A 26443-nucleotide genomic window follows, 5' to 3' on the forward strand; every position below is an offset into this window, starting at 1 on the left:
CACGGAAAGTCGAAGGGCTGGAATGTAGGATGTTTTGATTTCAAGGTCCAGCTTGTGTCCCGTGCACTTTAACACGGATAAGGTAGCCCATGAGATCATTGGCACACAGCTCCGGAGCTCGTTATAGGGTTGACTCCTTGCTTGGCACAATTCTTCGGGGACTTTCAGGCCCAGATAGCTCAGATGTGGTGGCTTTCTGAGTTTGTTAGAGGCTCAGCTCAGTTCCGTCATACGGCCTTCTGGATGCACATGCGACTGCCCCTCACCGTCCACTGTCTGGGCCATGGATAGAAGCATTGACAGGTCATCCGCGTTTTCGCACCATGCGGCGATTCCTCTTTCCTATCTGGGCTTATAGATTTGGCGACTCTCTCAACGTATGCTGGAAGACTGTCTGAGCAAGAACAGATCTCGCAAGGTCAACCCTCGCCTTCCTCCCTGTTCTTTGGCAGCAACATGTGCTTATTCTATTATTTTCCACTCTTTGTCTGATATCAGCTGCCACAGTTCGCGAACACAGAGCAGTAACATGTCAAGGAAATCATCACAATCCCCTCTAGAAGGGGTCTCGGTATCTATGTGAAGTGAGAGATCAATAAGTAGAGGAGGCAACCAATCCTGTGCACTTTAGTAAGAATTTGACCTGGATTTTCAACTTGATGTCTCAAAGACAAACCTTCTCAAGCTTTCTACGAAGACCCATTAAGGGCTGGAGGAGCACAAGTGATTTTTATCCTGGCCCCACATGTGCAGATCGTAGAGCTCTTCAGCAAATCTCTATTTCAAAAATTGCAGTGTTAGCGTAATGAATGGACTGTCAAATTCAGACCGTGAGATGGAAAACCAAAACCGACCTCAATCGTTGCAACCATCCGTGCACTGAGAGCATAGGATGCCATATACCGTAGCCGCCTGCAGGGCCTGAAGCATCTTCTGATCGTCATAGCTCTCATACTGATCAGAAAATCAGCATTCCCGGATCTGGAGTAGTACTGGTGAATACATGGGGAACTTACTTCCTCGCTCATTTGCCGTAAATGAGTACATATTTGCTTCCATACAAAGCTACGCCTCCCTAGTAGACGTGCATAAAACATCTTCGTTAGGTTGACGCAAACTGCAAGCGCTTCGTGCAAGCATTGGTGGGGCGAGTCTGGCGGACACTCGTCATTAGAATCGAGTGAACAGGGCGTGTGGACGAAAGATGGCAAGGTTTGGGCCTCGGTGACCATGCGAGTGTAATCCGTGAGACGACCGAGGAGCATTTCACCGGTCAAAGATCCCTGTTGGAGTGTTCTCGCGCCCTGCAGAGCTGGGGACTGAGTAACTTGGTACTTGGCATGAAGTTCAAGGACTTGGGCGTCGTCAGCTCGAACTGGTTCCCATTTAAGCCAGTCATATCGAACGTGTCTGATAGATTGTAAAATTGCGTGAACTCCGAGTAGTCGGAGAAGTCTGGTGTTTGGGTACTTAGTCCGGCTGCCGCCATTTCGTCTTCTCCCAAGAAGTGTATTGAAGCCTACAGAGGCTGCTCCCGTCAGTGCTGGAGTGAGCTACGCAGGCCTCGGGGCCAAGATGATCTTGGATATCAGCCGCAGATGAAGAGCCTGCAGGTCTCAGGGGCCGGAAGCTTGTCCATTGATAATTAGAGTGGGCAATGGCAGACGTGTAATGGCACTCGATGTGGCGCTTCGCGCAGCGCGAGCATGGAGTTGACAAAGAGCATCCGGCCTTAGCGCTGCGGCAATTCACACACGCCTTTGCTCGTCGCACCGGCCTCCTTTCTCATATAGATTGTCGAGTTCATTAAAAGTGAACATGGCAATGACTATGCTTATCAAAGCTGAAGGATGCATCATCAATGATTCATCCGTGGGCGGACGTTTCCCAATTTCATTCACAAATGTGTATACCCGGGACAACACCGTGAAGATTCAGGCTGAGAGTTGTGTCTAGGCATCTACCAAGCAACCAAGGCTGCTCTCATTCAAGCAGGCGAGGTATTGCGTCTGGAAATAGCACCTCTGGGTGTGCGCGTCCTTACCGGGAAGCTGCGGCGTCGAGTATCGCATGCTTCTCATCACAGGCGGCATCACGACAAACTTCCTGACTAATATTCCGACTCTGCTGTTGCCGGAGAATTCCTACTACCATGGCATCAGGAACATTATTGAAGAACAACCTTAGCAGGTACCCTTCGGTGGAAGCCCGAAAATTTTCGCGTGGAAAAAGGGACGGCAGGCAAATACTGGATGGGATGCGCTGCCGGGTTTGCTCGCTGATCAATATGGCTTTTACCAGAGTGCTTGTGAGGATTCAAAGCAGCATCGCCTTTCACACATCTCAAGTTAAGTAATGCTTAGTGTACTAGGATCGGTTTTCTTTGAGCCAGAAACCATTTTCCAAGAAGCTGGCTGAAGAGCATAAGAGATAGACGGCGCAGGATAAGAAGCTTGAACAGTGGTCGACAGCTATCGCGTGAATAGAAACATGGGATAGCCAAGTGGAAGTACCATCAAAGGCCTTCAACTTTCCGAAGCTCGCAGCGTCTGGAGCCGCGGCGTGACATTGGAGAAAGACCATGGCAGATGGATTTTGATACTACAATATGGGAGGTTCCAATCATTCTACCTCTAGGATTCATGGGGATCAAAGCGAGACCACCTCGTGGGGTGATAGTTATACAGAAAACTGAAGTGCCACAACTATCCATCATAGTTTCCGTTTCCGAAAGCAAATGCTCCCCTGTAAATGGAGCGCTTTCCGTCTCTGATTGGTGCGTTGAATAAGTTCCTTAATTTTCATTGGTTGTTTCCGGAACATGCCCTCTTTGCCCGGCTTAAGCTTAAATCTTCTTGACCTTCTTTGCAAAGCCACCTAAGGTACGATGTAGTGATTTCGCTATCGAGATTCACGATCAGATCTGATTATATGAAAATTTGTATTGAATTATGCCCATGTAGCTAAGCTACGGGCCCTAGCCCGTCGCGTGTGAAGCGAAGCCTTGCTACATGTCCCCCTCCATGTACATGTCGATCATTGCCTGTAAAATGAAGTGACAGACCTCGGGAAACATCCAAGGTTGGAGACCTATACTCAGGCTAGGATCAACCAGGTTCAAAGTAGAGAATCCCTCAGTCTGAGTCAGTCGGTGAAACCAGGGCTCGGCGACTGCCGAAATCGTGACTGGTTGGTGGGGACGGCAAAATTATCCGTCCAATCAAAAGCGCCACTGGGGTTCGGGCAGGTACCGTCACATCGTTTGCGTTGTAGTTCCTTGGTCTTTCCAATGTTCACGAAGAAGCCATGACTCTTCGGCAATCAGCATGATCACTTCGCAAGATGCTCTAGAGCCTAAGGTCTCAGGGATCATACGGGTACTCTAGCTCGGGATATTGTTGAAGCTGAAAAGTTCATCTGTTCTTAACCACATCCTCTTCGGGTGAAAGCTAAGACCCGGACCTATGTCTTGTAATCAGTCGCCCAATCAAGCGCATTATTTTCGGGTATTGTCAACCAATAGCATTTCAAAAGTGGTATTGTCGTTGTTACAATTCAGGATGGGTGGAACCATGTAGCATTGACCAATTTCCTCATTAAGGAACGTCCCAGGCATCTAGGCATATAGCCTCTGATGGACAGCTAGGTGGGCTATACGGGCCTAATTTGGACGTCTCTACCAGGGGAATGGTTTCAGCCTTCCGTCGTTAAAAATAAGCTCCACAGACTCTAATGACCATCGCGGCCAATATTCATGTCCATTCCTTCCAGGTGCCTCGATCCCTCTAGTCTAGCGTCTACCAGCAGTAACTTCCTTGGGTCCTTGTCGTACGGAAACACACAAAAAGCTATGCAGATCATCTTGTCATTCGGAAACACAACTGCATCTGGATGTTAAGTTGTGTTTTAACGTATCATCACCATGCAGATATCGTGTACGCGCTAATAATAGGTAGGCTAACGTTGGATTTCTACCAAGAAACCTCATTCTCTCTACTTCTTTCAATATCCTGTCAGTGGTCCTCATTTTTGTCAGTGTTATTTAAGAGCACAACTCCCCAGTCGTCGGCATTCTTTCTTCGGCAAAGAAATTCTCTCAAACTACATAACTCTTTTCACCTTTCAAACATCTCCTCAATGTACCACCCAAAATGAAGTCTGCCGGTCTTTTGTCTCTTACCTTTATTCTCTCGGCTGTTCCCGCCTTTGCTCAGCGGGGAAACTCTCAGAGTGTCACCATCAAGCTCGCCAACGACCACACCGGTGCTTGGGCCAACGAGGCCATCCCTGCTGATGGCAAGAGCTACCCCATCAATGCTTTCTGGGCCAACAGTGCCCTTTCGCAGAACGGTAGAATCTCTGCCACGAATGCGGAGCTTAATGCCTATGGCCAGAATGCCCACTGCAACATCCAGTGCCCTCGCGGCACCTTGGCTCTCAATGCCCAGACGACTTACGTATCTTTTGAGCATGGACAAGTTGTGAACTTGAACGACGCCACTGTGTCTTGCCAGGCCACTCATTGGTAAAGACGCTGTCTTGAAGCATATTCTTGGCTTTTGCAGAGTATCTTGTCTGTTGCTTTTACCTATGTTTGGTTTGACCCTTCTCTGTTCTTGGGCGGGAAATGTACTCTGATTATGTTGTCCCTTCGATAAGTCTTTCAATATTAGACAAACAATATTTACCTAAAAGCGAACGGCAATACTCCAACATGGATCAATGCCCCTTGTCGGGTGCCTATGTAATATCAACTAGAGACAACCCTTTCTTCACGTTCAAGTTCCGGTGCGCCCAAGTCATTATTTCGCTCAATTGATCCGTGGCCTTGCTATCCTAGAATCCTGAACTTGAACAACTTTCTCTATAAACTCATCCATCAAAGAGAACAATGTGGGTTTTCCATATAATATCCAGTCATCGGAGGAGAAATCATCCCCTCCTTGCTTTCTTGTTGAAGATGGTTTCACCAGTCGCCTAAATCATCACTTAGCTCAGGCCTTCATTCTCAAACATTTCCATGATAAAGACAGCCATGGTTAATTCAAGGCGCTTGACCTTGGCACATAAGTAGCAAATGAACTACAAGGAATTGACTTTGATAGATGGAAAATCCCCAAAACCCGAGTTCAAAGACTAAAAAATACTTCAGGAAGTCCCCTTTCGAGACAGCCAGCTCGTACTCGTGATCAGGTTGGAATTCCAGCCGCATAGCTTCAGGCGCCGAGTGCTTGTAGGTACACTCCGCCTCCTTTTCGGGATATTACTCCATTCAATGCCCGACCCAGCGGCAGCTTCCATCAGAAGCTGTACGCGACAGGTGTGGTTCACCAGAGTGAACAGATACGCAGCCTCATCAACAGTCCTACCCGTTATCAGAAAACTATAACACCTCAGAATAGCGCATCGCTTCTCATCTAGAGCAGCAGCAATAACTAATTTCCATCTACTTCCAAAGCCAACCCATCCAACATGTCGTAGAGTTGGGAAGCCATGGGAGGTAGGACGTGTTCAGGTCAGAATTGTAGGACCCCCGTTCCGAGGACACCGGCTTTCTCCCATACTCTACGCATAGATCACCTCTGTACCCATAGACAAGAAACCTTGACTGCTAGCTAGAAGGACCAAGCATGATGCAGAAGCGAAGGGTCCAAACGTTGAGATGGCAGTCAAGTCCGAGCCCCACTTCCTTCACACCAACGCCCCGCTCTTTTCGCCTCGCTTTTGCTGCCTTTACTGGCCAATAGACACTATGGCTTAGTCGTTTTCCTCTATCTTCTTATCAGACATAGCGGATTTCCATCTTTGTACCACATCATAGCCTCGTGATTTTCCCCAAGAACCACAATGGCCGCTCCTGCCCGCACCTTTCTCGCCTACCAGCATGATGCGCATCTCCACACTCTCGAAACTGTGGTGATAGCAGTGCACTCATTTCCCTCTCTCGGAGAATCAAACCGCCAGCTCTTCAAGGATGGCACTGAAAATGACCATGCAATCATCACAGAGAAGACAATCTTCCATCCGCAAGGCGGCGGCCAGCCCTCCGACACCGGCGTGATGAAAGGACCCGCCGGAAGATTCACTGTCACGGCAGTGCGTATGACCAACGATGGCCAGGTACTTCACCTCGGCCAATTCGAAGGCTCGACCTTCAATACGGGTGAAAATATCAATCAGGAAATTGACGTCGGCAAGCGTCTACTTTTCTCCCGTCTCCATACAGCGGGCCACGTCCTTGGTGCCGCAGTCCGGCATCTTCTGGAGAAAGAAATCGAGAATTTCGATGAATTGAAAGCGTCGCATTTCCCAGACTCGGCGGCTTGTGAGTTTCAGGGTTCTATTGAGGGAAAATGGAAGGATGAGATTCAGAAGAGGTTGGATGAGTATATTGCGGCCAAGATGCCGGTTCAAGTGGAGTGGTGGGATGAAGATGATTTCAGGGCGAAAGGATTGGAACGATTGATTCCGGACCGTAGTTTGGTGCCGCCGGGTGAGAAGTCGCGCGTCGTGAATATTGTTGGGGCGGAGGTTTACCCTTGCGGAGGGACGCATGTTGATACGACTGATTTGTGTGGCCCGACTATTGTCAAAAAGATTTCGAGGAAGTCGGGGAATTCGAGAGTCAGCTATGTGGTTAGCTGAGGAGTAGAAGGAAACAAAAATAGATGGCGTTATTTCATGCTTACATTCTATACTGTGTCGTGATCAACGTGCCAGTATTTCAACTCCTGCGCAAGTAAACTCCCATCAAACAGGTAAAAGCCGGAAGATTCCCAGTCTAGAATCCCTGCCGAACTACCTATTACCCCACCACGATATTGACCTTGATAGGGTGGCAGTGAGTGCAAATTCGGACAACGAAGAGGACTCAGAAGACTGCGATCCTTGATTGGACCTGATCATTTACGCGTTTTCAAAGCATGCCCAGTGTGGCGGTATAAACTAATGTTGTCTTTATCTATTAATAATTTCAATTAGATTCAATTCAATAGCAGACCCTCATGAAGAAGTATAGACCTCTTAGCTATGTATTCCACCAAGCGTATTGGCCAAAAGGCCCCTCATCTCTTCGGAGAAAGCCACCCGCGCTAAGAGCAATCCGGCGACCACATCTGTCATTTCGTCTTTTCTACTTTGGAATGTGCCTAGAATGGTCAGATAATCCCAGTTGAAGCTTTGAAGTTTGCATACATACTAGAGCTGAAGCATGAGGGATGATTGCATTAGTGCCAATCGACCCCAGTGTATCTCGAAGCCACCGCTGCTGAGACTGTGATGACTGCGATTTTGGAGTACAGCATAGAGACCAAAAAACCAAAAAACCTCCGATCGGAGCATGCTTTCCCTCGTTGGGCTGGTCTGTCTCCTCGATAGGTATGGTCTCGAGTATTACAGGACTTGCAGAACATATGCTGTCCCCGGCCTCCTGCATGATACGTGAGAGGATTATGCTTTCTCTCGTCTCGCCATAAGCTTCACCCGAGTGAATGAAATTTCCAGCCGATAGTAGTAGATCGGCTGTGATGAGCTGGAGACAATGGTAGTCGGTCCACCGGACTAGAAGAAAGGCCTCTTACGTTGTCAGCGTGCTTTAGAGTTTCCAGAAGATCACATACATTCACCAGTCCCTCGCGCAGAGCCACTTTAGTTGTATCTAGTTCCGCTTTAGGGCATAATCTGGGAAACAATTTGAGGTTCATTTGAACATCTTTGAGTGGTGCTCGAACTTTCTGCACATCCAGTTTTCGAGGCTTCTCACTCTGGAACAGAGCTTCAAATTCTGCAGTCGATTGTCGTAGACAAAGCTTTGCCACGTCTAGTATTAGAGAGGCTTTGGCGCAACCATTTACATGATATGATGCAAATTTTTGGAATACATCACCTTCAGACTTAGATTATGATTGCATGGTGCAGCGACTACAAGGTGATCAGTCAGAGTCAATTGGAACAAATTTCTCCCTCAGACATTCCGGCTTAGTTTCTTGGCCCGCGCTCTAAATAGACTCCGCTATTTCATAGAAGGCAAATTCTCAAACAGCCTTTGTTTCCACCCAAGATGCCTCATGACATCCAATGTTTACTTCACCACGTTTTACCACAAAAACACAAGCTTTATTCTCAAGGAACAAAAAAGTAAAAAGGCAAAAAATGGACTCGCGGGGAATCGAACCCCGGACCACTCCCATGCTAAGGGAGTATTATACCACTAAACCACAAGCCCATTGGATGTGGATCAGAAACCCATTTGGATAATTGAATCTCGATTGATTTCTAGGTAATTTGTGGGAGATAGCCGGGACGAGAAACAATTTACTATCGAAATGACAGCGAAAAGCTACATAATACTTCTTTTCCGGTACCATACGCTCAAGCGATCGCGACCCTCACCATTTGATGTGAGACATGACAATACTTGCACTTAATAACATTACAGAGCCACCTGGGGCTCCCATCCCGCCTCAGCCATCTCAAATGACTCAAAAAGGAAAGCCGGTGCCACCGTACAACCGACGAGTGTCCAATCACCCAAGCTCCTTGCATGCTGCCATTCTCCGCGTTTCACGATAGCTTGCGGACGCTGGCCCTAAATCGGGTCATATTTAGCATGCGTTTGACATGTGGGCAATGGATCATGCTTACTTTCGCAAAATCAAGCCCCAGTATAACGTCTCGAGTGGGTTTTCCATCATTCCAGGATAATGAAAGTTGCATAGGGGCACCAGCGTAGTAATGCCATGTCTCGGCGGCATCAAGAACACGGTGCCATGTTGACAGGCCAGCTTTGCCCTCAAGAAGATAGTAAATGCAGGTGCTGTGGGGACGGCCGTTTGTTGAGTCCTCGTCGCGGAAGGTCTCGATGTAGTAGCCCTTTTCTGGATGTGGAGATAGGTTCAAAGCCTCAATGATCTCCTGTGCAGACTGGAATTGTGACATCTCAGTTCGTTGACAGCTGGATGACCAGGAGAAGAGGAGAAAAAAAAAAAAGGGAGCAAGATGAGGGTGCTATCAAAACTCGCGCGCGCTTGAGGTCAAGGTGTTTGCGAGAAAGGGTGTCTGGAAGGTTGTGACGTGGTCAGCCGTCAGCAACTTGACTTGCTGAGTTCAAACAAGGCTCCATAAAATTGATCAGATCTGCCCGATCCCTCCCCCAACCTTCCATTCGGTAATACGGTAATTTACAGTGGATCTTGTTTTCCTTCTCATATTTGCCATGGTGTGAAGGTTATCGCAATACGGTAATTAATTCACAACGACGAGATCCAGCACGTCCCGCGTCGAAATACGGCTGGGCAGGCATTTTGTTCACAAGAAGTTGATACATAATAGCCTAGATGAGAGATTAAGCGTGAATATTTGGGCGTGAGAGTCTTATTTATTTTCTACCCAATTCTACGGAGCATGCGGGCTATGGAATCGGCCACCCTTCTACAGTCGTGCCTGGCTGCGATACTCACAGTCCTACCAATCTTTAGTCCGCTAGTCTCTGCAAGAGCTTGCATTTTCTCGAAAGGCTTTTCTAAATGAAGGGCCAGTTATGTCCTTACCAAGGTAGCGGAAGCCTAGTAACAGAGGTATGCGTTGAAAGTCTGGGGCTACGAGGAGCCTTGTCATAAGGCCTTCGAATGACGACCTTCAACAACTGGGCTCTTGAGATCTGACATTATTTTAAATGTCAAACTTCTCCCACTGACACCTCTTTCCTACGCTGTCTCCCGCATACTGAGCTTGGCCTACGCTCTCTATTCGCCCCGAGATAACCGCCGACGCTTTCCATGATTTCTCGCTCTTGCCAAATTTGCTTCCCTTTATTTTCTTTCCTTTCGCGGTCTATAGTAAATTAATGAAGCATTACATGGTTCAGCGACATAGGCGTGTTGGATAAGCTAGAGGGTGAGCATGCGTATCCTACGACAAGTATGAAGGGCCTATTGAAGGACCTATTGAAGGGCCTGGTGGGGGCTGGCGTGCATATGATGCATCAGAGTGAAATGACAACAATGAGCTATAATTGGTTTATCCTACACGTCACAGTCCAATTCCTATCCTTGTTTATAAGCTTCACTGCTCAGTCTCCTCTATTTGAAATGGTGAATTGCTTCAAGCTTTCAAAGCCAGCCAAGCGGAAATATGACAGCACACGCTATTCCCTCTTAGCTTGCAGCTGTAGCTCATGGAGACCAGAACATCGCCAATCGTGGGGGCGCGGGGCGGAGGAGTGGAGCCGGACACAACGAGTATTTGCAAATCACTACATTGACAACGCAGACGTATCGAAAAATCAGCTATATAACCCAACCTACCTTCCAATCAATCATGACACTTGAGAGCTCACGCTTCACCGCAAATAGTCCCCCTCCAATCCCACCCTGATAACCCCAAAATGTCCGAAAAGCTCCAAGTGGCGGTCGCAGGTACCGGATGCATGGGTAAATACCGCCCTAGCTTTCCTAAGTCATTGGAAGTTCCAAACCCATCTCACTTCATTGCTAGGCATGCGCCATGCCCACCATTTCGCATCTCTTACTCCCCGTGCCGAACTCATCGCCGTCTGTTCCCCGGTCCAAGCCGAACTAGACGCCGCAGCAAAAGAATTCCCCGACGTCCACACCTACACCGACTATGACCAAATGCTATTCAAAGAAGAAACCCTGCAAGCCGTCATCGTCGCCAGCACCACAATTGCACACGCTGAACAAGCCATCAAAGCAATCGAGCTAGGCCTGCACGTCCTCTGTGAAAATCCCATCAGCACGAGTCCCGAGATCGCACGTCTCTCCCCCCAGCCCAGACCAAAATAAACCTCTAACACAACGCAGTCCGAATCCGTCGTTGATGCCTACAAGACCTCTTTAGAGTCGCACCCAAACCAGAAAGTTATCTGTGGATTCTCGAGGAGGTTCGACACAAGCTACCGCGACGCACACAAACGCATAGTAAATGGCAGTATCGGCAGGCCCTCCGTCTTCCGTTCACAGACCTGCGATAAGCTCAGTCCTATTGACTTCTTCGTCAAGGACGCAGAAAGCTCGTGCGGAATATTCCTAGACTGTTCGATTCACGATATTGATTTGGCGCTTTGGTTCTTCGGCGAAGAGAGTAATTTAAAGAGTGTTACGGCGGTCGGGATTACAGCTGTGCAGCCTGATTTGAGGAAGCCTCATGATCGGGACAATGCGTTGGGAATCAGTGAATTTTACGTGAGTCTTTTGCTCCCCTTATAAGCTGATGACTTTGAAATTGGAATAGGAATGATGGGGGCTAATGGATGAGCAGGGTGGAAAAATGGCCCAACTCTACTGCTCGCGCATGATGGCGGCAGACCAGGAATATTGCACCGAGATTCTTGGAACCGAGGGCAAGATCGCAGTTGACACACAGCCGCAGCTGAATCTGGTGAATCTGTACGAGCCCGGTGGTATCAGACGGGAGATTCCGGCGGATTTCTATGAGCGGTTCAAGGAGGCCTTTGTAACGGAGGCGAATGAGTTTACCGCTTCTTGCTTGGATAACACGCCGGCGCCTTTGCAGCTGGACTCGGCGGTGAAGGCTGTTGCTATTGCGTGTGCGTTGCAGGAGTCGTTGATTACCGGAAAGAAGATTGAATTTGATGAAAATGGAAGACGGCTTGTGGGGTCCAAGTTGTAAATTCGGTTTCTCGAGGTTCTGTTACCACGGCAAGGGTATAGAGGGGAATATGGATATAGACCTGTGCAATGTAGAATGTGACATCGTTCCTGTTCTTAGATCGTGAAGATCTTCCATCTTCCCTACCTGGACAATTATCTTCTCATCACAGTCTACATCTGTCCCAGACTTCACCAAATTTTACCTAAACAAATGACGAGAATAAGGAATTGCCGAAGCGCTGCAATTGACTAACATATAGGCGAGCGGCACAAACCACATGCCCCAGGACTAGGGAAAAAAATTAACGAAATGAGCGGGTAATAGGGCACACAGAAAGCGGACAAGAACAAGATATGGCGTAGCAAAAAGTACATCACAAGAAGGGTAAAAAGGTCCCAGAGCCGACCCGCAACGGATCGTATTATCAAAACCATTCTTTTTGCGATGCGTGGGCCCATCCAGCGGAAGTAAAGAGGAAGAAAAACAACACAAAACTGCGTTAGGGGGAGTAAGAGAGTGTGAGATTGAGACAGGTCAAGGAAATAGTGGGAAGTGAGCGCGAGTGGTGATGGGGTTCAGCCGTCAACGGCAGAGGAAGGATTCGTCTTAGCGGAGGGAGAAACCCTTGCGCTTGCCCTTTTCTTCGATTGGGCGTCCGGTCTCGAGTCGGTTCTTCTTTTCTTCCAGCTCCTGGCGCTGCCGGTCGAGCTGATCCTTCATCTCGCGATGTCGGGCGTAGAGTTCGTCTTCGCTCTGCTTGAGCTTGCTTTCCTTCTCGGAAACCTTCTGCTGGAAGACCATCTTCATCTCGGCTTCCATCTTTGACAGCTTCTGTTCGTGCAAGGCACGCTCCTCCTCCTGCTTGACGGCAGGGTTGACCTCCTTGAACACACTGGGGTCCTGGGCAACACCCATCTGGGTGAGCTTGTCCGAGCGGTAGTTCTCGTACAGGAAGTTGTTGGTGTGCTCCTTGAGCTCTTCCATGTGGGTGCGAATAAGCATCTGGCGTAGCTTAACGAAGTCGCAGTGCTCCTCATTGTCGACCTCGATGGTACCCCAGGGGTAGCTACGGCCACGGACGCGACGGCCATCGGCGGCGCTGACCTCGGCGTTGGCACCGACAACTGCAAACGGCACCTTGGACATGATCTCCTGGTTCTCGGCAATGGTCTCCTCATCATCAAGCTCGTAACGGGGTCCCTCGAAGATCTGGATGGAGTGGTGGGAGATATCGGCGAGGATCTGTAGGGAAATCATTAGAATGCCACTAGTGGTAGCTTTGAGAACAATAGCGGGGATCGACGTACGCGCTCCTTGAACAGGACAATCTCTTCGTCGGTCAGGGTATCGGACTTGGCGATCACGGGAATCAGGTTGACCTTGGTGTGCAGGCGGCGCATAACTTCGATGTCCAGAGGCTTCAGGGAGTGGCCGGTGGGCTGGATGAAGTAGACGCAGGCGTGGATGCGATTATCGACAATGTTGCTGCGGTTGACCTTGTTCTCAGCTTCAAGGTAGGTATCGAAACGCTGCTCGATGTTCTCGACAATAGGGCGCCACGAGTCGTCGTTGTTCACAAAGTCACCAAATCCGGGGGTATCAATAACGCTCAGGCGGAGACGGACACCGTTCTCCTCGATATCGGCACTGGTGGATTGGATCGAGACGGTCTTGGGGATGATATCGGCATTGGGGCCGGTGCGCTCCTTCGGGGGGTAGAGAGAGGTGTTGAACAGGGTGTTGACGAGAGTCGACTTTCCGAGACCAGATTCACCTGAGATACGCTATCAGCTCTGCTCACGCAAGCCATCAGGTCTTATACATACCGACCACCATGACGTTGAAGTTGAAACCCTTGCGGACACTCTTACGGTGCCACTGGTTAGGCAAGTTGGCGAAACCAACATAGCCGGTGAGCTTGCGGCGGACAACATTCTTCATATCGCTAGCAGCCTGGGCCACAGCCTTGGGGTCGCGGGAGCTGACTGTTTGGGCGGCTCCGGAGCCCATGGGGTTGCTGCGCTCCACGAAAGGAGACTCTTTACCACTAGGAGTGGGAGTAGCAGATTCGTCGCGGGACGCGACGGGAGAACCGTTCGCAGACGGCGAAGCTAAAAGATCAATCAGTCTTTCCATTCTCGAGATGTCGGGCGCGATTTCCGGATGTTCGGGCACGAATTTGATCCGAGGGACAGCTTACACATGGCGAAAGTCTTGTTTGAGAGGGTACGGAGAACGAGTCAGGACGGCACAGATAAATCTCCTAGATTTCGATTAGACGATGAGCAACTTTGTCTTATAGAGTGGGGTCTCCAAGGAGAACAGGAAAAAAAATGGGGGGGGGGCAAAGTGATGATCAAGCAATGCGTGGGCCTTCATACCTGGACAAAGCGTCAAAAAAGGGGGTTAGGAGAAGCACCAGAGAAAAGCGAACGAGTGAAGGTGTCGAGCACGAGTCAGAAACACAAAAGAGAAGGAAAGAGAGGTGGTCGGGGAAAGGCAGAGGGAGGAGGATGGCCAGTCTGGGAAAGAAAGGGGGGGAAGTCGAGGTTCCCAGCTATTCTGAGGTGGGTTTGGATCGACCCGCGTGAACAACATGTCCCGGTCTCGATGCATCACCTATGCGTCTTTCACGCGGACTACCTGGCCGTGCATGTTATTTAATTATCAATTGCTACTGTTCCTATCCGATCTCTCAGGTCCTCTGATCCGCATAGGTGTTAACATCTACATCTATCCAATGCCCTATGTAAGGGACCTGTGGCCGGCCAGCCATCGAAGCTTAAATTAGTCCTCCGAGAGATCATCTCGTTTGAAATGGCCCGATTCAAGGTAGATTGGAACCTGTGTAGCATGGACGGTAGTGTTTCTCCATTACGCGACTCTTTGGATCAGGGGTTACCGGGGAGGGGGGTGCTCACGTGAGCTCCACCCGGTGGAGCCAGTTGTATACAGCCGTTTACTTCGTACTTTGGTAATGGTCAATGCTTGTGAACGACTTCATTATCAACACCGTGACCAGAAGAATCAAGAGTCGCTGTACAATTATTTTCCGACCTTGGTCTTCTTCTTCGGCCGGTCTTCCTCCGCATCACTGCCACCACCGCCATCCGAGGCGTCGCCCATCTCCGCATCACTGCCGCTGCCGCTGCTCTCGTGGTCGGAATCGAATTCCTCGGCAACGTCAGAATCAGAGTCGGCGTGGAAGTCTTCATCAGGAGACTCGTCATCTTCATCAGCCGAGCCACGGTCCGCACGGGCACCTTCCTCGTCACTGGATTCCATCAAGTCCTCGTTGTTAAGAGCGGCCTTGAGAAGATTCGAGGCATCCTCGGCCATCTCATTCTTAATGCGGATACCCTTGGCCTTGAAGAAGTCCTCCAGAGGTTGCTGCTCCTCACTATGGCTCATGTCAGCAGGAGGTAAGGACGATATTTAAAAACAATTTCTTACCGATTGATGTTGCTGAACTGGTGCTCGCCAAGACCTGCCTTCAAGCTGACAGTGATATCAAATGTGCGGCTGGCAGACACGGCACCTCCGACACGCGACATGGTGACCACGGCAACGTTCTCCATCTGAATGTAGGTCGCAGGTTTGGGTACAAACATAAGGCTCTTATCCAAGAAGTAGAGCAGACCTTCATTGGCCTTGATGGAGCACTTGACTCCATGGTGACCATGGTGGCTGGTAAAGTCCTTGGAGGGCATGATGACCTTCTTACCAGACAAGCCCCGGAAAATTTTGGTCACCACCTGGTGAATTGGCTCTTCGTAGTGCGGTTGCAGCTTATCCTTGTATTGGGATTGCAGGAGTTCCCTATCGCCGTGTCAGTCAGTAAGTTAAAATCATCCAATGTCGTCTTCGAGGAATAGACTAACTCGGTCATATTCAATTCAAGGCTGATCTCCTCGTCCAGCTTCAGCTGCATCACCAAAAAGGGGTATCGGGTCTGACCCTGACGCAGCGGGGGGGTCCAGACCCAGGACAATGAGGGTGTGGGTATCGTCGGGCTTAGGAAGCAAGAAGAATTTTTTGAGGGCAGAATATTGAATCTTGTAGTCGTACGTTTTGCCGCGAAGACGGAATGACGATTCGTACATGTCAATATCGAAACGACCTCTGCAAGAAGGTGAGTACTGGACCTGGGACAGTAGGCACATATGACAAACCTGGGTGTAAGGTGAAGAACGTCCAAGAACGTAGCAAAGGTGTCGCCTGCCACCTCACCGATCTCGGCCTTGTCCATCAGGGTTTCATAAAAGAGGTTGGCAGCATTTTGCTCCTCTAATTCTTCGTCGTTTTCCTCCTCGCCTTCAGCGCCCTCGGCGCCCTCCGCCTTCTCCTTCTTGACAGCTGTTCCAGGAATGTAGAAGCGCATTTCCACGAGTTCATCGGCTCCCGCAGCAGCCTTGCGACCCCGGTTCTTTGTGCTGCCAGCCGGCTGGCCAGTACCGTTCACATCGGTAGCCGAGAGCGCAAACTCCACGGCGACCTCGTTCTTTCCAGCCAGGTTGGTATTGGAGATTTCGGAGTAGGGGATTTCAAAGGCGGGTCTGTTCTGCACATTGAAGGACAGCTCGGCCTTGGTGAACTCTGCCTTGCCCCAATTCCATCCTCGAAGGGCGTGTTCGCGGGTCTCTACGTTGATGCCGTACCAGATTTTGAAAGCCTTGCTCAACCGTTCGAAATCCTAGACGCGCAGCTAATTAGCCAAGCACTCGCACATGTTATACGGGTCTCTGCACATACCTCTTGGTCAAAACCATCCAGTTGGATGACACCCGAGGATCGCGACAAGATCCTCAGCTCGTAACCTTTCGCGGCGCGACTCCACTGGGCACCACCAATGTTGCTACTATCCAGAGTGAAGGTGTCACCGCCTCCAGATGGGCGCCATCCCAGACCACTCTCAGCCAGCTTGCATTTTCCGGGCTGTTTTGACAGATCCAGGTACACGTTGTCAAAGCTCTCCCTATGAAAGAAGTTAGCAGGCGAGACAAGCAGGATCGCCTAGGGGGCGGGGCCTCACATTATGGAGAAGCTCTCAGGGATATTCCGACCGTGTCAAAAGAGATTGAACAACTTTGAATGTGATCGGTGAATTGGGGACTGATGGGAAAGGGAAGTGAGTTGAATAGCTATCAGATTTCTCGGAGGTCGCGTTGCGGCGCGCCGCAGGGAGTCTGCCACTTCAACCCGTTTGGGTTTAGACTGATGCCTGAGGAACACATGTTGACGGCTGCCGCAGTAGACGTTGTGCCTGATGTTGGCATTAGGCCATGTTTGAAAGACTTTGGTGGGTTGGAAAATCTCCTTCTGCCTAAAACTAGCCTTACCTTTCCAAGCAGATAATATCGTCAAAAATTGTTTAATTTGAGGCGTGCTGTCGGGGCTAGTGTTGATTCAGCAGCATATCGTATATATTTACACGAGCATCGTCAATTTAGTCCACACCGTGCGGCTTGCTTAATGACTCAATACCCTCAGGCCCCTTATCCTCCCTGGTCTATCGGAAAGGTTCATCTGACCTTCGAACGACCCTATAAAAAGAAACATATATACTCGACGGCTGCGAGATCCCGCTGAGCTGAAACAGTACACAAAAAGCCAAAAACAACTCTTCATAGACGTCCTAGATCTACTTGCAGCTGCTCAGGGGCTAGCGTCTAGTACAACTAACCAGCTACCCTCTTATATGCGAGGATCATGATTCAGGTTATTGATTGTTTGATCCCCACTGGATCGTTTGAGGTACGTTTAATGTTTACCACACCATTACTTTGCACCGAACGAAGGAGAGCTACATCCTGCCCGATAAACGGGATCATGATCCCCAGAAGCCCACATTTCCGTGGCTTCCGACTCACCTATTTTGGACCGACAAACCCAGACAAGTGCGTATGCACTGCGTAAACAGAATCCAGTTTTCTATAATTAAGTACAGCCCGCGGGGCGGGATTTGTGTTTCGGCCCACTATGTATCGGAACTTACACGCATTTACCAGCTGTCTCTGCCTGGCGATTGTTCAAACGTGAATATTGCTCTTCGTGGTGTTTATCGCAGGTGATTAAGTGGTAGGCGCAATTGAGTGAGACGTGTCCACCTAGGTTCAAGCTAGGGATGCCTTGGAGCCCAAGTCCGGAAGCCTGGGGCTAAGCGACCCCGATGTAGATCCTCATTCTACTCGAGTTTTGCCGTCATTTCGACGTAATTTGACACTGCACCTCAATTAAAATCAGCAGTTTGAAGTTTATGCATCTTGGAATATCCCAGGCGGACACTAGGTGAAACATGCCGGTGATAGAATCTTCTGGCATAGTCTGCCACATTCAGGATTGGTATGACTGGGCGATAGCAGCACCTACGCCCGCGATCCATAATCAAACGAAAGGAAACGCCGGTAAAATTGGCGTAAGCAAGGGTGGACCCAGTCGTGTAGCGGGGCCGAGCGTGGCTTAGTCTTTGTTTCCGCCGTAATTCTGTAATTTGGGTAATATGGGTAATTTGGGTATCTTGGGTATCTTGGGTACTCTCGACTCGTTCCATTCTCCTTTCCCAGGTGTTCTGGCTCTGTCTCCAACCACTTCAGTCATTCGTTCATTGCAAAGAGGCTTCGGTCTCGACATGCATAAGCCATTCCTTTGCTTTTAGATTGTTCTATGCCACATTCCTTACTTTCCTTTCCCACGCGTTGAGGCTCACCTCCTGAATTCTTAACCCCTTCCACTCACTTTCGCTTTCGCTTTCGCTTCAACCTGCTTCTGGAGACGACCACTTCTCACCTGTCGTCGCACCCACAATGAGGGCTCCTTCATTGTTTGGGCCAGCGACGGCTGGCCTAGCGACTTTATTCGCCTTACCGACCGTTTACGCTCTGACATTCGACGCCGTTTCCATGCCCGACTTCGAACTGTCTTCCCTTGGCCGGGTGACCATCACTGGTGACTTCGACGGCGTATCGCTTTACCAATATCAAGGACAATCAGAAATAACCCGGCGCCAGGGCTCCTCTATTTTGACTCCGCTTCCAAATGGCATACTCACGAACCTCACCTCCGCCGACGCGCAGATCCGTGATATGTGTGCATACACAAAGCCAGATGGGACTTTGGGAGGAATCTTCGTCGCCGGAAACTTCAGCAGTCTTGGGGGAGTCGATTCACCAGGGGCTGCGCTCTTTAGCCCCAATTCAAGTCAAATCACCGCCTTGTCGGGCCTCAATGGCTCGGTATCGACCGTGCTCTGCGACCAGTCAACAAACCGTGTTTACGTTGGTGGAGACTTCTTGCGCGACCACTCTTCAAATGCCGCCGTCTGGACTCCCGACCATGGATGGACTGATTTGCCCTTCGACGGCTTCAATGGACCTGTGACGTCGATTATCAAAGATGACAGCGACCACATCATCTTTGGTGGATCTTTCACTGGACTTGGCAATAGCACCAAACCTTCTTCTAGCAGCAACAATACCAAGCAGATTCTCAATCTGTCGAGTGCGACCATTACGGCTGACGCCAAAAGCTCCCTGAGCGGTTACGAGGATCCCACCAACATTGTGTGCTCGACTAGCGGCGTTGCAGGCAAGGGTAAGACCTATCTGCTTCACGACTACGCTCCCGGTTATTGGCGTGCCGATCTTGGCTTCACGTTCTTCCCGACCAAAGTCCGCCTTTATAACACTCATCTCGATGGCCGCGGTACCAAGGACTTTTTGTTCCGCGCTCTGCCCGACGATGGCATCATGAATTTGACCTATACCGATACTTCCGGTAACAAGATCCATTGCGACTCGTCTTGCCCCCTTTCTAGCAGCACTAGCGAGAAATATCGTGATTTCACCTTGGTAAATCCCGTTGGTATGGAGGGTTTCCAGATCGAGATTTTGGCTTGGTACGGACAAGGTGCCGGTTTGAACGGTATCGAAGTCTTCCAAGACCAGATCATGTCTTATGCCGTCGATGACTACAATGAGCCATCATGCGCTGGCATTGAGTACCCCTCGAAGTCGACGAGCACCGGCACCTGGACCGTTGGCTCCGGATACCTCATTGCAAATGTAACGGATTCAAACGACTTGGATACATCCGTTGTCTTTGAACCTGATGTCAAGGAGTCCGGTAACTACACCATCCTTGTGTATACCCCTGGATGCAAAGCCGACGACACTTGCGATTCTCGTGGTATGGTCAATGTTACAGCCGTTCTTGCTACTGACACGGATGCCGCGCAACCGTCTCCGACCACTATATACCAGACTAACGACTATGACAAGTATGACACCCTATTCTCTGGATATGTGGAAGCCGCTAGTAGTTCTTTCCGCCCCCGTGTCACTCTTCGGCCCATTGTTGGTCAGGGAGATATTACCGTTGTTGCGTCCAAAGTTCGATTTGACCTGCTATCCGCATCCAACACCACGAATACGACTGGCAACCTGAATGGATTGTACGATTACAACCCGAAGTCAACGAGCACTTCCAACCTCGACAACTCGGATATCAACAAGGCTGGCACATCACTCAACGACAGCGCTTCTATCAACAAATTGGCGCAGCACGATGGTGTGGTCTACGTTGCTGGTAACTTCTCCAACTCGAATATTCATAACGTCATGTCTATCACCGATGGAAATGCCACTGCCATGCCAAACGGTGGCTTGAATGGGGAGGTCCTAGCCATGACAGCGTCAGACAGCTACTTGTACGTTGGTGGCAAGTTTACCGGCACCTCTGACGGTGGTGTCAGCGGTCTCTATCATGTGGCTTCTTACTCTTACTCCACCAAGGAATGGTCAGCGATGGGCGATGGTCTGAATGGCCCAGTTAATACGATTTACCCGATCGAGTTGAACGTCTCTACTGCGATCAACGAGACTACCTATGCTGTGAGCGGTGATTTCGACGAGATCCGTGCCACCAGTGACCGACCCGCCATTTACGTAGCTGGCTTTGCCATCTGGGTGCCTTCCCAGAAGACCTGGCTGCAGAGCCTCAATGATACCCAAATGGAGTTCGCTGGTCAGCTGTCCGCGGTCGCCACATACAATGAAACCTCCATTCTTGCTGGCAGCCTTGCTACTGACGGTATTTCTGCCGGAGGTGCAGTGTCATTGCAGAACGGCGATGATCTGAACCTGGTGCCTTTGGATATCAACTTGAACCACACCACGTCTAATATCGGTGTATTTACTGGTGTTTACGACACTGAGTCTGGGCGAAATCTCACCATTGTTGGTGGCCAGTTTGTCACGACCGCCAGCAACGGATCTACCATCAACAACCTTGCTTTCTTGAACGGCACTCAGCAGACTATCACTGGTCTTCCCCAGGGTCTGCATAGCAACTCGACCTTTTATTCCATGGTTGTGCACAATGACACCCTTTATGCTGGTGGTCTCGTTACTGGAACGATTGGCGGTGGCAGTGTGAGCGGTCTGGTGTCCTATGATCTGTCCACGAACACTTTCCAGGAAAGCCAACCTTGGTCACTCCACGGAGACAACGTCACGGTTAACTCAATTGCTGTGCGCCCCGGTTCGTCTGATATCTATGTTGGCGGTAACTTCGAGACTGCTGGCTCTCTTACTTGCACTAGTGTTTGTGCTTGGGACCCCAATGAGCAATCATACTCTTGGCCTGGTGTGACAATCAGTGGTACCGTGCTTTCGCTCACTTGGGCGACCTCAACGACTTTGTATGCCGTGGGAGATCTCGACATCTCGGGCAACAAGACTGTCGCCGCCGCATTCAGCACAAAGTCACAGACCTGGACCGCCCTTGATGGCGCATCCGCCTCGCGCATCCCTGGTAACATCACTGCGTTCGCACCTGCTAGCGAGGACATGTCGGAGTTCTGGGTTGCAGGCACAGCGACTAACGGATCGGCCTTCCTCCTGAAGTACGCGGGCTCCAAGTTTGCCTCTCCTGGTAACCTGTTCGCTGAGGGGACGGACATTCGTGGCATGGAGATTCTTCCTCTCACCAAGGACCACTCGGCTACTTCCCTCCTGAAGAACGACCAGACTCTGCTTATAATGGGCAACCTTGTTCTTCCTGGGTTCGGCCTGGCTTCTGCGGCTCTCTACAATGGCACCGCGGTCACTCCCTTCATTCTTTCGTCCAAGTACAATGGAAAGCCGGGCAGCATGTCCCAAATGTTCACGGAACACCAGAACCCGTATACCAGCGGAACATCTCAACACTCCAACGGTATCGTCGTTCTAGTAGCATTCTGCTGCGCCCCAGGCACGGTCTTCCTTATCGTCGCCTGCGGCGTCATCATGAACAAGATCCAGCGCCGCCGCCAAGGCTACGCCGCGGCACCACAAACCTTCGGAACAGACCGACCAACTGATATGACCCGCGTACCACCGCAGTACCTCTTTAGCCACCTGGGCGCGACGCATCCTACCGCCCCAACCATCTAATGCCTCCACCTCCACCTTGCACAAAAATATTTTTCGCCCTCTTAAGCCCTTTTTGAGAACCGCGTTTTTTTTTTTCTATCAGAAGCAACGCTGCTTATACCCCCGCCCTCCTTAATGTCTGATTCGGCTAGCGTATGTTTTTAGGCCGCACCGGCCTCTGCTTGCGATTTGTTTAGCCTTGACAGCCGTCCCTGTTGCTTTACTCTTGTCTGAGATTTCACTTGTGCTTTCTCTCTCCTGTGCATATTTCGAGCATCTACGAGCACTTTATGTAACTTAGTGATTACGTCCTGGAGACGTGAATAATACAACGATCTACCTGTGTCATTTCTTCCCTTTAAATTCGACCTATCCCGACTTCACAGGGAGCTGTGACAGCGTGATACCATGCATGGGAGCCCGTCAGACCTTGAGACGATCGTGAAGGCCGTACTTCGGGTCTGCACCATGATTATGCATGGTAAGGTGCTGCTTTTGAAAGATTCCTTTTGTCCCTGATCACCAAGCCTGTCTTGAAAGCTTCAATATCGTTGGTTGTGGCATGGGAGAATTCTGTGGGTCTCTCATAGTCGTGGCCTGCATTCACCTATGAGGCCGCCATGACAGGTAGAATCGAAGTAAATCGTGCAGCTACCATGGCTGTCGACGGTTAGGCTCCGGGCAATTCCCCTCGCACATATCTTGGTCTCGAGTCTAGCCAGTGGAGCTCAAGCTATAGTGTGGAGACCATGCAGCTTAATGCAAGGCTGTGGGTTAGCATTGATCATCAGGAATGACACCTTCAGCATGCTACAGTCGCCCAAGTGGGCCACGGCACCTGCAAGCTGGGGCTGGGTGGCAGCAGTGCCATGGCTTGGGATGCCATCGAACCTACGACACATTGCATCCCTCGTCTCACACAGGAAAACCCCACCTGTTCAATTTCAATCTAGATCAGACTCTGTCTGTTTGAGCAGCATGCGCAGGCTTTCGGTTGTGACCCGGTCCGGTATGAGTGGGGAGACGCACTAAGCGCGCATTGCCAAGAGAATGTGAACCAAGAAATTACAGAATTTGTCGCTGGAGTGCGTGAGTCCGAAGTTTGAGACAAGAAGAGCATCAACTGTGGCATTGCCTCTCATTGCCCGAAAGTGGATCCTCTCCCCTGAGTCCCGAGCCGCGATTGTTGACACCGCAAGGAAGACCGACCCCGGGTTACAGGCCGAAGTTCGCATCAACCCAGAATGCCCGAGGGCTGATCGTGTAGACAAGATTCACACTGAACATCATTGATATATCAACATATATCTCGACAGACAGTTCGGAAAGAGAAGAATAGTCCGTGTGGGGGCCGAGGACTTGAATCTGCCAATCTTCCCCGGTCAGGTGCCTCTCCCCGCAAGTCTCTCCAGGTTTCTCTTCCACCCCAGGTTCCCCCCACGCATGTCGCGCCTATGCCCTTGTCCTTGCCATGCGCTCCCGAACTGGCTGGTAGGTGGCTTGCATCTACCTGTGGTGACTGTTACTAATATTGCCCAGCTTGACATGTCGGACTCGCAAGCTTAAATGTTTGTGCCCTCCCTGCGCCGCTCCCGTCCCCAGCTAACACTTACAGGCGACGAGCAAAAGCCTCAGTGCTCACAATGTCGCAAAGGGGGCCGAGAATGTCGCCCCAGTGAGGGCATTGTATTTCGCCATCAGCAGAATGCCTCTATGAACGAAGACTTGACCCAGCCGCTCGAGGGTCGTGGAAATTTGAAGGGGTTCTATTCGTACAAGAACACATTCGACAAGGATAGCGTATGGCTCGATATTCCCAAACACGGTATGTACAGTGGCATCTCTTCTGGCTTTGAAAGTTGTGCACTGACGTCTCTGCAGTCGTCTTTGTCGATAACTCCGATCCGTACGCCGACGATCTCGAAGCCACCGAATCCAGCGCAGAGGCGCTCGCTCAGTCGCGCAATAATAGATGGGGCAGCGACTCGAGGGCCAGCGACGCAGGATCACACGGTCTCGATACTTTATCAACAGTCGCTTCCCATGATCGCTTCCCCTTCTCGCCCCTAGAGCACTCCATTTCCGACAGCTTGTCGTACCCTTCGCCGAACCGATCGCGCAGTAGCGCCATGCCTCCCCCCGCATCCCCATCCATGTCCCTCTCCAGCAACAATAATACCAATATCAACTTCCTCCTGAACCCTTCTCATTCCATGTCACCGCCCCTCGACCCGACCATGGGGACACCCGACCAGAGGAGTGCATCCCTTCCATCGAGACCGGCCCTACCACCGAGGAAAGTATCACATCAGGCGCATGATCATGCCGAGACAGATTTCGAGGTGGCTTTTCTCTTACGGCACTATACCGAAGGGCCAGGGTTATGGTATGAAACAAGCATCAGCTTAGGCGGCGTTGGACTCGTGGCACTCGTACTGACAGCTTCTCCAGGATGGACTTGTTCGACTTGGGCACATATTTTGCATCATACGTCCCTGTACGAGCCATGTCAAATCCTCTTCTCAAGTATGCAGCCTGTGCATACGCGGCAAAACAACTCGGTCGTGTGAAAAATGCCAAAGCGACCATGGGCGGTGTATGTTCTCGCCAGGCCATCATGGAGAAATGGCCGGACAAGGACGACGACTTCATCTGGCACGGCGCCAAATACTATGAGAAGGCTATCCAATTGCTAATGAAGGAGTTGCAACCCGACGCGGAGGGCCCACCCCCGTTGAGCACCCCCGAAGCATTTGGGCAATGGCAGGCTTCCGAACTCATCGGTGATGCAGAAAATCCACGTAAGCGTCGGAGGCGTGTCTCGGACAGTCGGCTTTTGCATGGGGTACATTCGGACGAGGTGTTGGCGGCGACGGCCATTTTGTCGATATATGAGTTTCTCGATGCGACCGGTCCTGCATGGAATCGACATCTGAGCGGCGTCAAGTCTCTGCTCGATGTGGCCGAAGTCGGGATTATGCCCATGGAGCAGCATTCTTCAGATGGAGACAATCATAGTCCGTATCACTCGTACAAAAAGTCGGGCCTATCTAAGGCTCGGAAAGCGACCTTTTGGAATTTTGCGCGGCAAGATTATTTAGCTGCTTGTGAGTACTGTCTGGCTGAGCTTTTTCCTTCCATTTTTCTTGTCATCCGCCTGTACTGACAATTGGCAGTCATCAATGAGTGCCACACCAGGTTGAATACAGACGACATCGTGTTATGGACCGAGGCGGGATTACAGCTTGACCAGATGGGTTTCATTCGACCAAGCAACACCACGGCCACTGGATATCCCGAGGGTGACGGACTCATGAAGGAGGATCTCATCTGTAATGCCCTTATCTGGATTCTGTCGAAGATTGTGAATTTCGTCAGTTCCGGCGATGGACTCAATATGAACGTCAATCGGTCTGTCGATAGTGGACCCCTAGGGGTAACGCAACAGGTCCTTCTGGAGCGATGGTATCGGCTGGAAGCAGAGCTGGACGCATGGTATAATGGGCTCCCCGACACATTCAAGCCATGTGCGAGGATAGAACCGTCACGGATGCCTCATTACCAGCCCGCCGATGAAGCAAAAGACTTAGCCACGCTTCAAGAGGTGTGGTACAGCATCCCGATGTGCGCGTCCACGATGCAGCATTACCACATGGCCCGCATCCTGCTACTCATCAACAAACCCCACGAGTCAACCAGCCGACGGAGCACCATTACTCTCCGACTGCAATCTTACCGATCTATCGAAGCCGACATTGGCTTCCATAGCCGCGAGATTCTCGGCATCGCGCTAGCTCGGCCCGACGGCAGCGTCAGGGTCCACTCCCTACAACCGCTCTTTGTCAGCGGGCAATGCGTGACAGATCCCCGCGAGCGACGAGTCGCAATTCGACTTCTTCGAGCCGTCGAAGCCGATCTTGGCTGGGCCACGGAGTATCGAGTGCAACAGCTTCTCAAAGAATGGGGCTGGGATGAGAGCGCTATCCGTTCGGCGGCGGTGACCTGATCCGGTAATCATGTCTTTATTGATAAGATAACCACTAGTGCAAAGCACTGAAGGTCTCCACTGGATCATCCAGGGCTTGTCTCTCAGCCTTGTGAAGAGGCCAACTTCTACCTCGCTCTGCAGGCCCCTGCATTTGGCTGTCATTTCCACGTGTGCCATGCGACCTCCATGATCCGATCGGCACCGGACCTTGCCTCCGGTCATTTGGCGAGCATCATGAAAGCACCCACCTCTCCAGCAGTCAAGGGGCCACCACATCAATGATAGGGGTGTAACCGAGATCCGGCGTATAGCGAACACCCAAGGATTCGAAACATGGCACGCAAAACCTAGCATAGTAACGAGACGACGATATACCCAGCATTTCGCATAATCTAATAGGAAAGAAGAGGCGAAC

At 50.6% G+C, this 26443-nt stretch overlaps 8 protein-coding genes across 8 annotated transcripts; 5 read left to right on the top strand and 3 right to left on the bottom strand.

Moving 5' to 3' along the window:
* Positions 1 to 4151: 4151 nt before the first annotated feature.
* On the top strand, positions 4152 to 4529 carry N7477_007830 (uncharacterized protein; the record flags this gene model as incomplete). The annotated part of the gene is made up of 1 exon (XM_056969493.1): positions 4152 to 4529. One exon carries the CDS (start codon positions 4152 to 4154, stop codon positions 4527 to 4529), a length of 378 nt encoding a protein of 125 aa, XP_056819525.1.
* A 1318-nt stretch (positions 4530 to 5847) lies between these two features.
* Positions 5848 to 6645, top strand: N7477_007831 (putative alanine--tRNA ligase; the record flags this gene model as incomplete). The annotated part of the gene is made up of 1 exon (XM_056969494.1): positions 5848 to 6645. One exon carries the CDS (start codon positions 5848 to 5850, stop codon positions 6643 to 6645), a length of 798 nt encoding a protein of 265 aa, XP_056819526.1.
* A 1786-nt stretch (positions 6646 to 8431) lies between these two features.
* On the bottom strand, positions 8432 to 8937 carry N7477_007832 (cupin domain-containing protein; the record flags this gene model as incomplete). The annotated part of the gene is made up of 2 exons (XM_056969495.1): positions 8432 to 8587; positions 8644 to 8937. The coding sequence occupies 2 exons, from the start codon at positions 8935 to 8937 to the stop codon at positions 8432 to 8434; spliced, it is 450 nt and encodes a 149-aa protein (XP_056819527.1).
* A 1559-nt stretch (positions 8938 to 10496) lies between these two features.
* N7477_007833 (Gfo/Idh/MocA family protein) lies at positions 10497 to 11649 on the top strand (the record flags this gene model as incomplete). The annotated part of the gene is made up of 3 exons (XM_056969496.1): positions 10497 to 10730; positions 10821 to 11201; positions 11278 to 11649. The coding sequence occupies 3 exons, from the start codon at positions 10497 to 10499 to the stop codon at positions 11647 to 11649; spliced, it is 987 nt and encodes a 328-aa protein (XP_056819528.1).
* Positions 11650 to 12237: 588 nt separating this feature from the next.
* Positions 12238 to 13835, bottom strand: aspB (septin AspB; the record flags this gene model as incomplete). Its single annotated transcript, XM_056969497.1, has 4 exons — positions 12238 to 12873; positions 12939 to 13405; positions 13458 to 13742; positions 13832 to 13835. The coding sequence occupies 4 exons, from the start codon at positions 13833 to 13835 to the stop codon at positions 12238 to 12240; spliced, it is 1392 nt and encodes a 463-aa protein (XP_056819529.1).
* Positions 13836 to 14676: 841 nt separating this feature from the next.
* Positions 14677 to 17070, bottom strand: N7477_007835 (FACT complex subunit POB3; the record flags this gene model as incomplete). Its single annotated transcript, XM_056969498.1, has 6 exons — positions 14677 to 15031; positions 15085 to 15450; positions 15595 to 15753; positions 15804 to 16324; positions 16384 to 16606; positions 17063 to 17070. 6 exons carry the CDS (start codon positions 17068 to 17070, stop codon positions 14677 to 14679), a joined length of 1632 nt encoding a protein of 543 aa, XP_056819530.1.
* A 1364-nt stretch (positions 17071 to 18434) lies between these two features.
* N7477_007836 (uncharacterized protein) lies at positions 18435 to 22061 on the top strand (the record flags this gene model as incomplete). The annotated part of the gene is made up of 1 exon (XM_056969499.1): positions 18435 to 22061. One exon carries the CDS (start codon positions 18435 to 18437, stop codon positions 22059 to 22061), a length of 3627 nt encoding a protein of 1208 aa, XP_056819531.1.
* Positions 22062 to 23511: 1450 nt separating this feature from the next.
* N7477_007837 (uncharacterized protein) lies at positions 23512 to 26046 on the top strand (the record flags this gene model as incomplete). Its single annotated transcript, XM_056969500.1, has 6 exons — positions 23512 to 23531; positions 23580 to 23608; positions 23656 to 23865; positions 23922 to 24426; positions 24492 to 25147; positions 25217 to 26046. The coding sequence occupies 6 exons, from the start codon at positions 23512 to 23514 to the stop codon at positions 26044 to 26046; spliced, it is 2250 nt and encodes a 749-aa protein (XP_056819532.1).
* Positions 26047 to 26443: the final 397 nt, after the last annotated feature.

Source organism: Penicillium maclennaniae (genome assembly GCF_028827695.1).
Source record: "Penicillium maclennaniae strain IBT 15551 chromosome Unknown utg000007l:1.0-4884863.0:1.0-4888362.0, whole genome shotgun sequence".
In the NCBI taxonomy this organism is placed as follows: Eukaryota; Fungi; Ascomycota; class Eurotiomycetes; order Eurotiales; family Aspergillaceae; genus Penicillium; species Penicillium maclennaniae.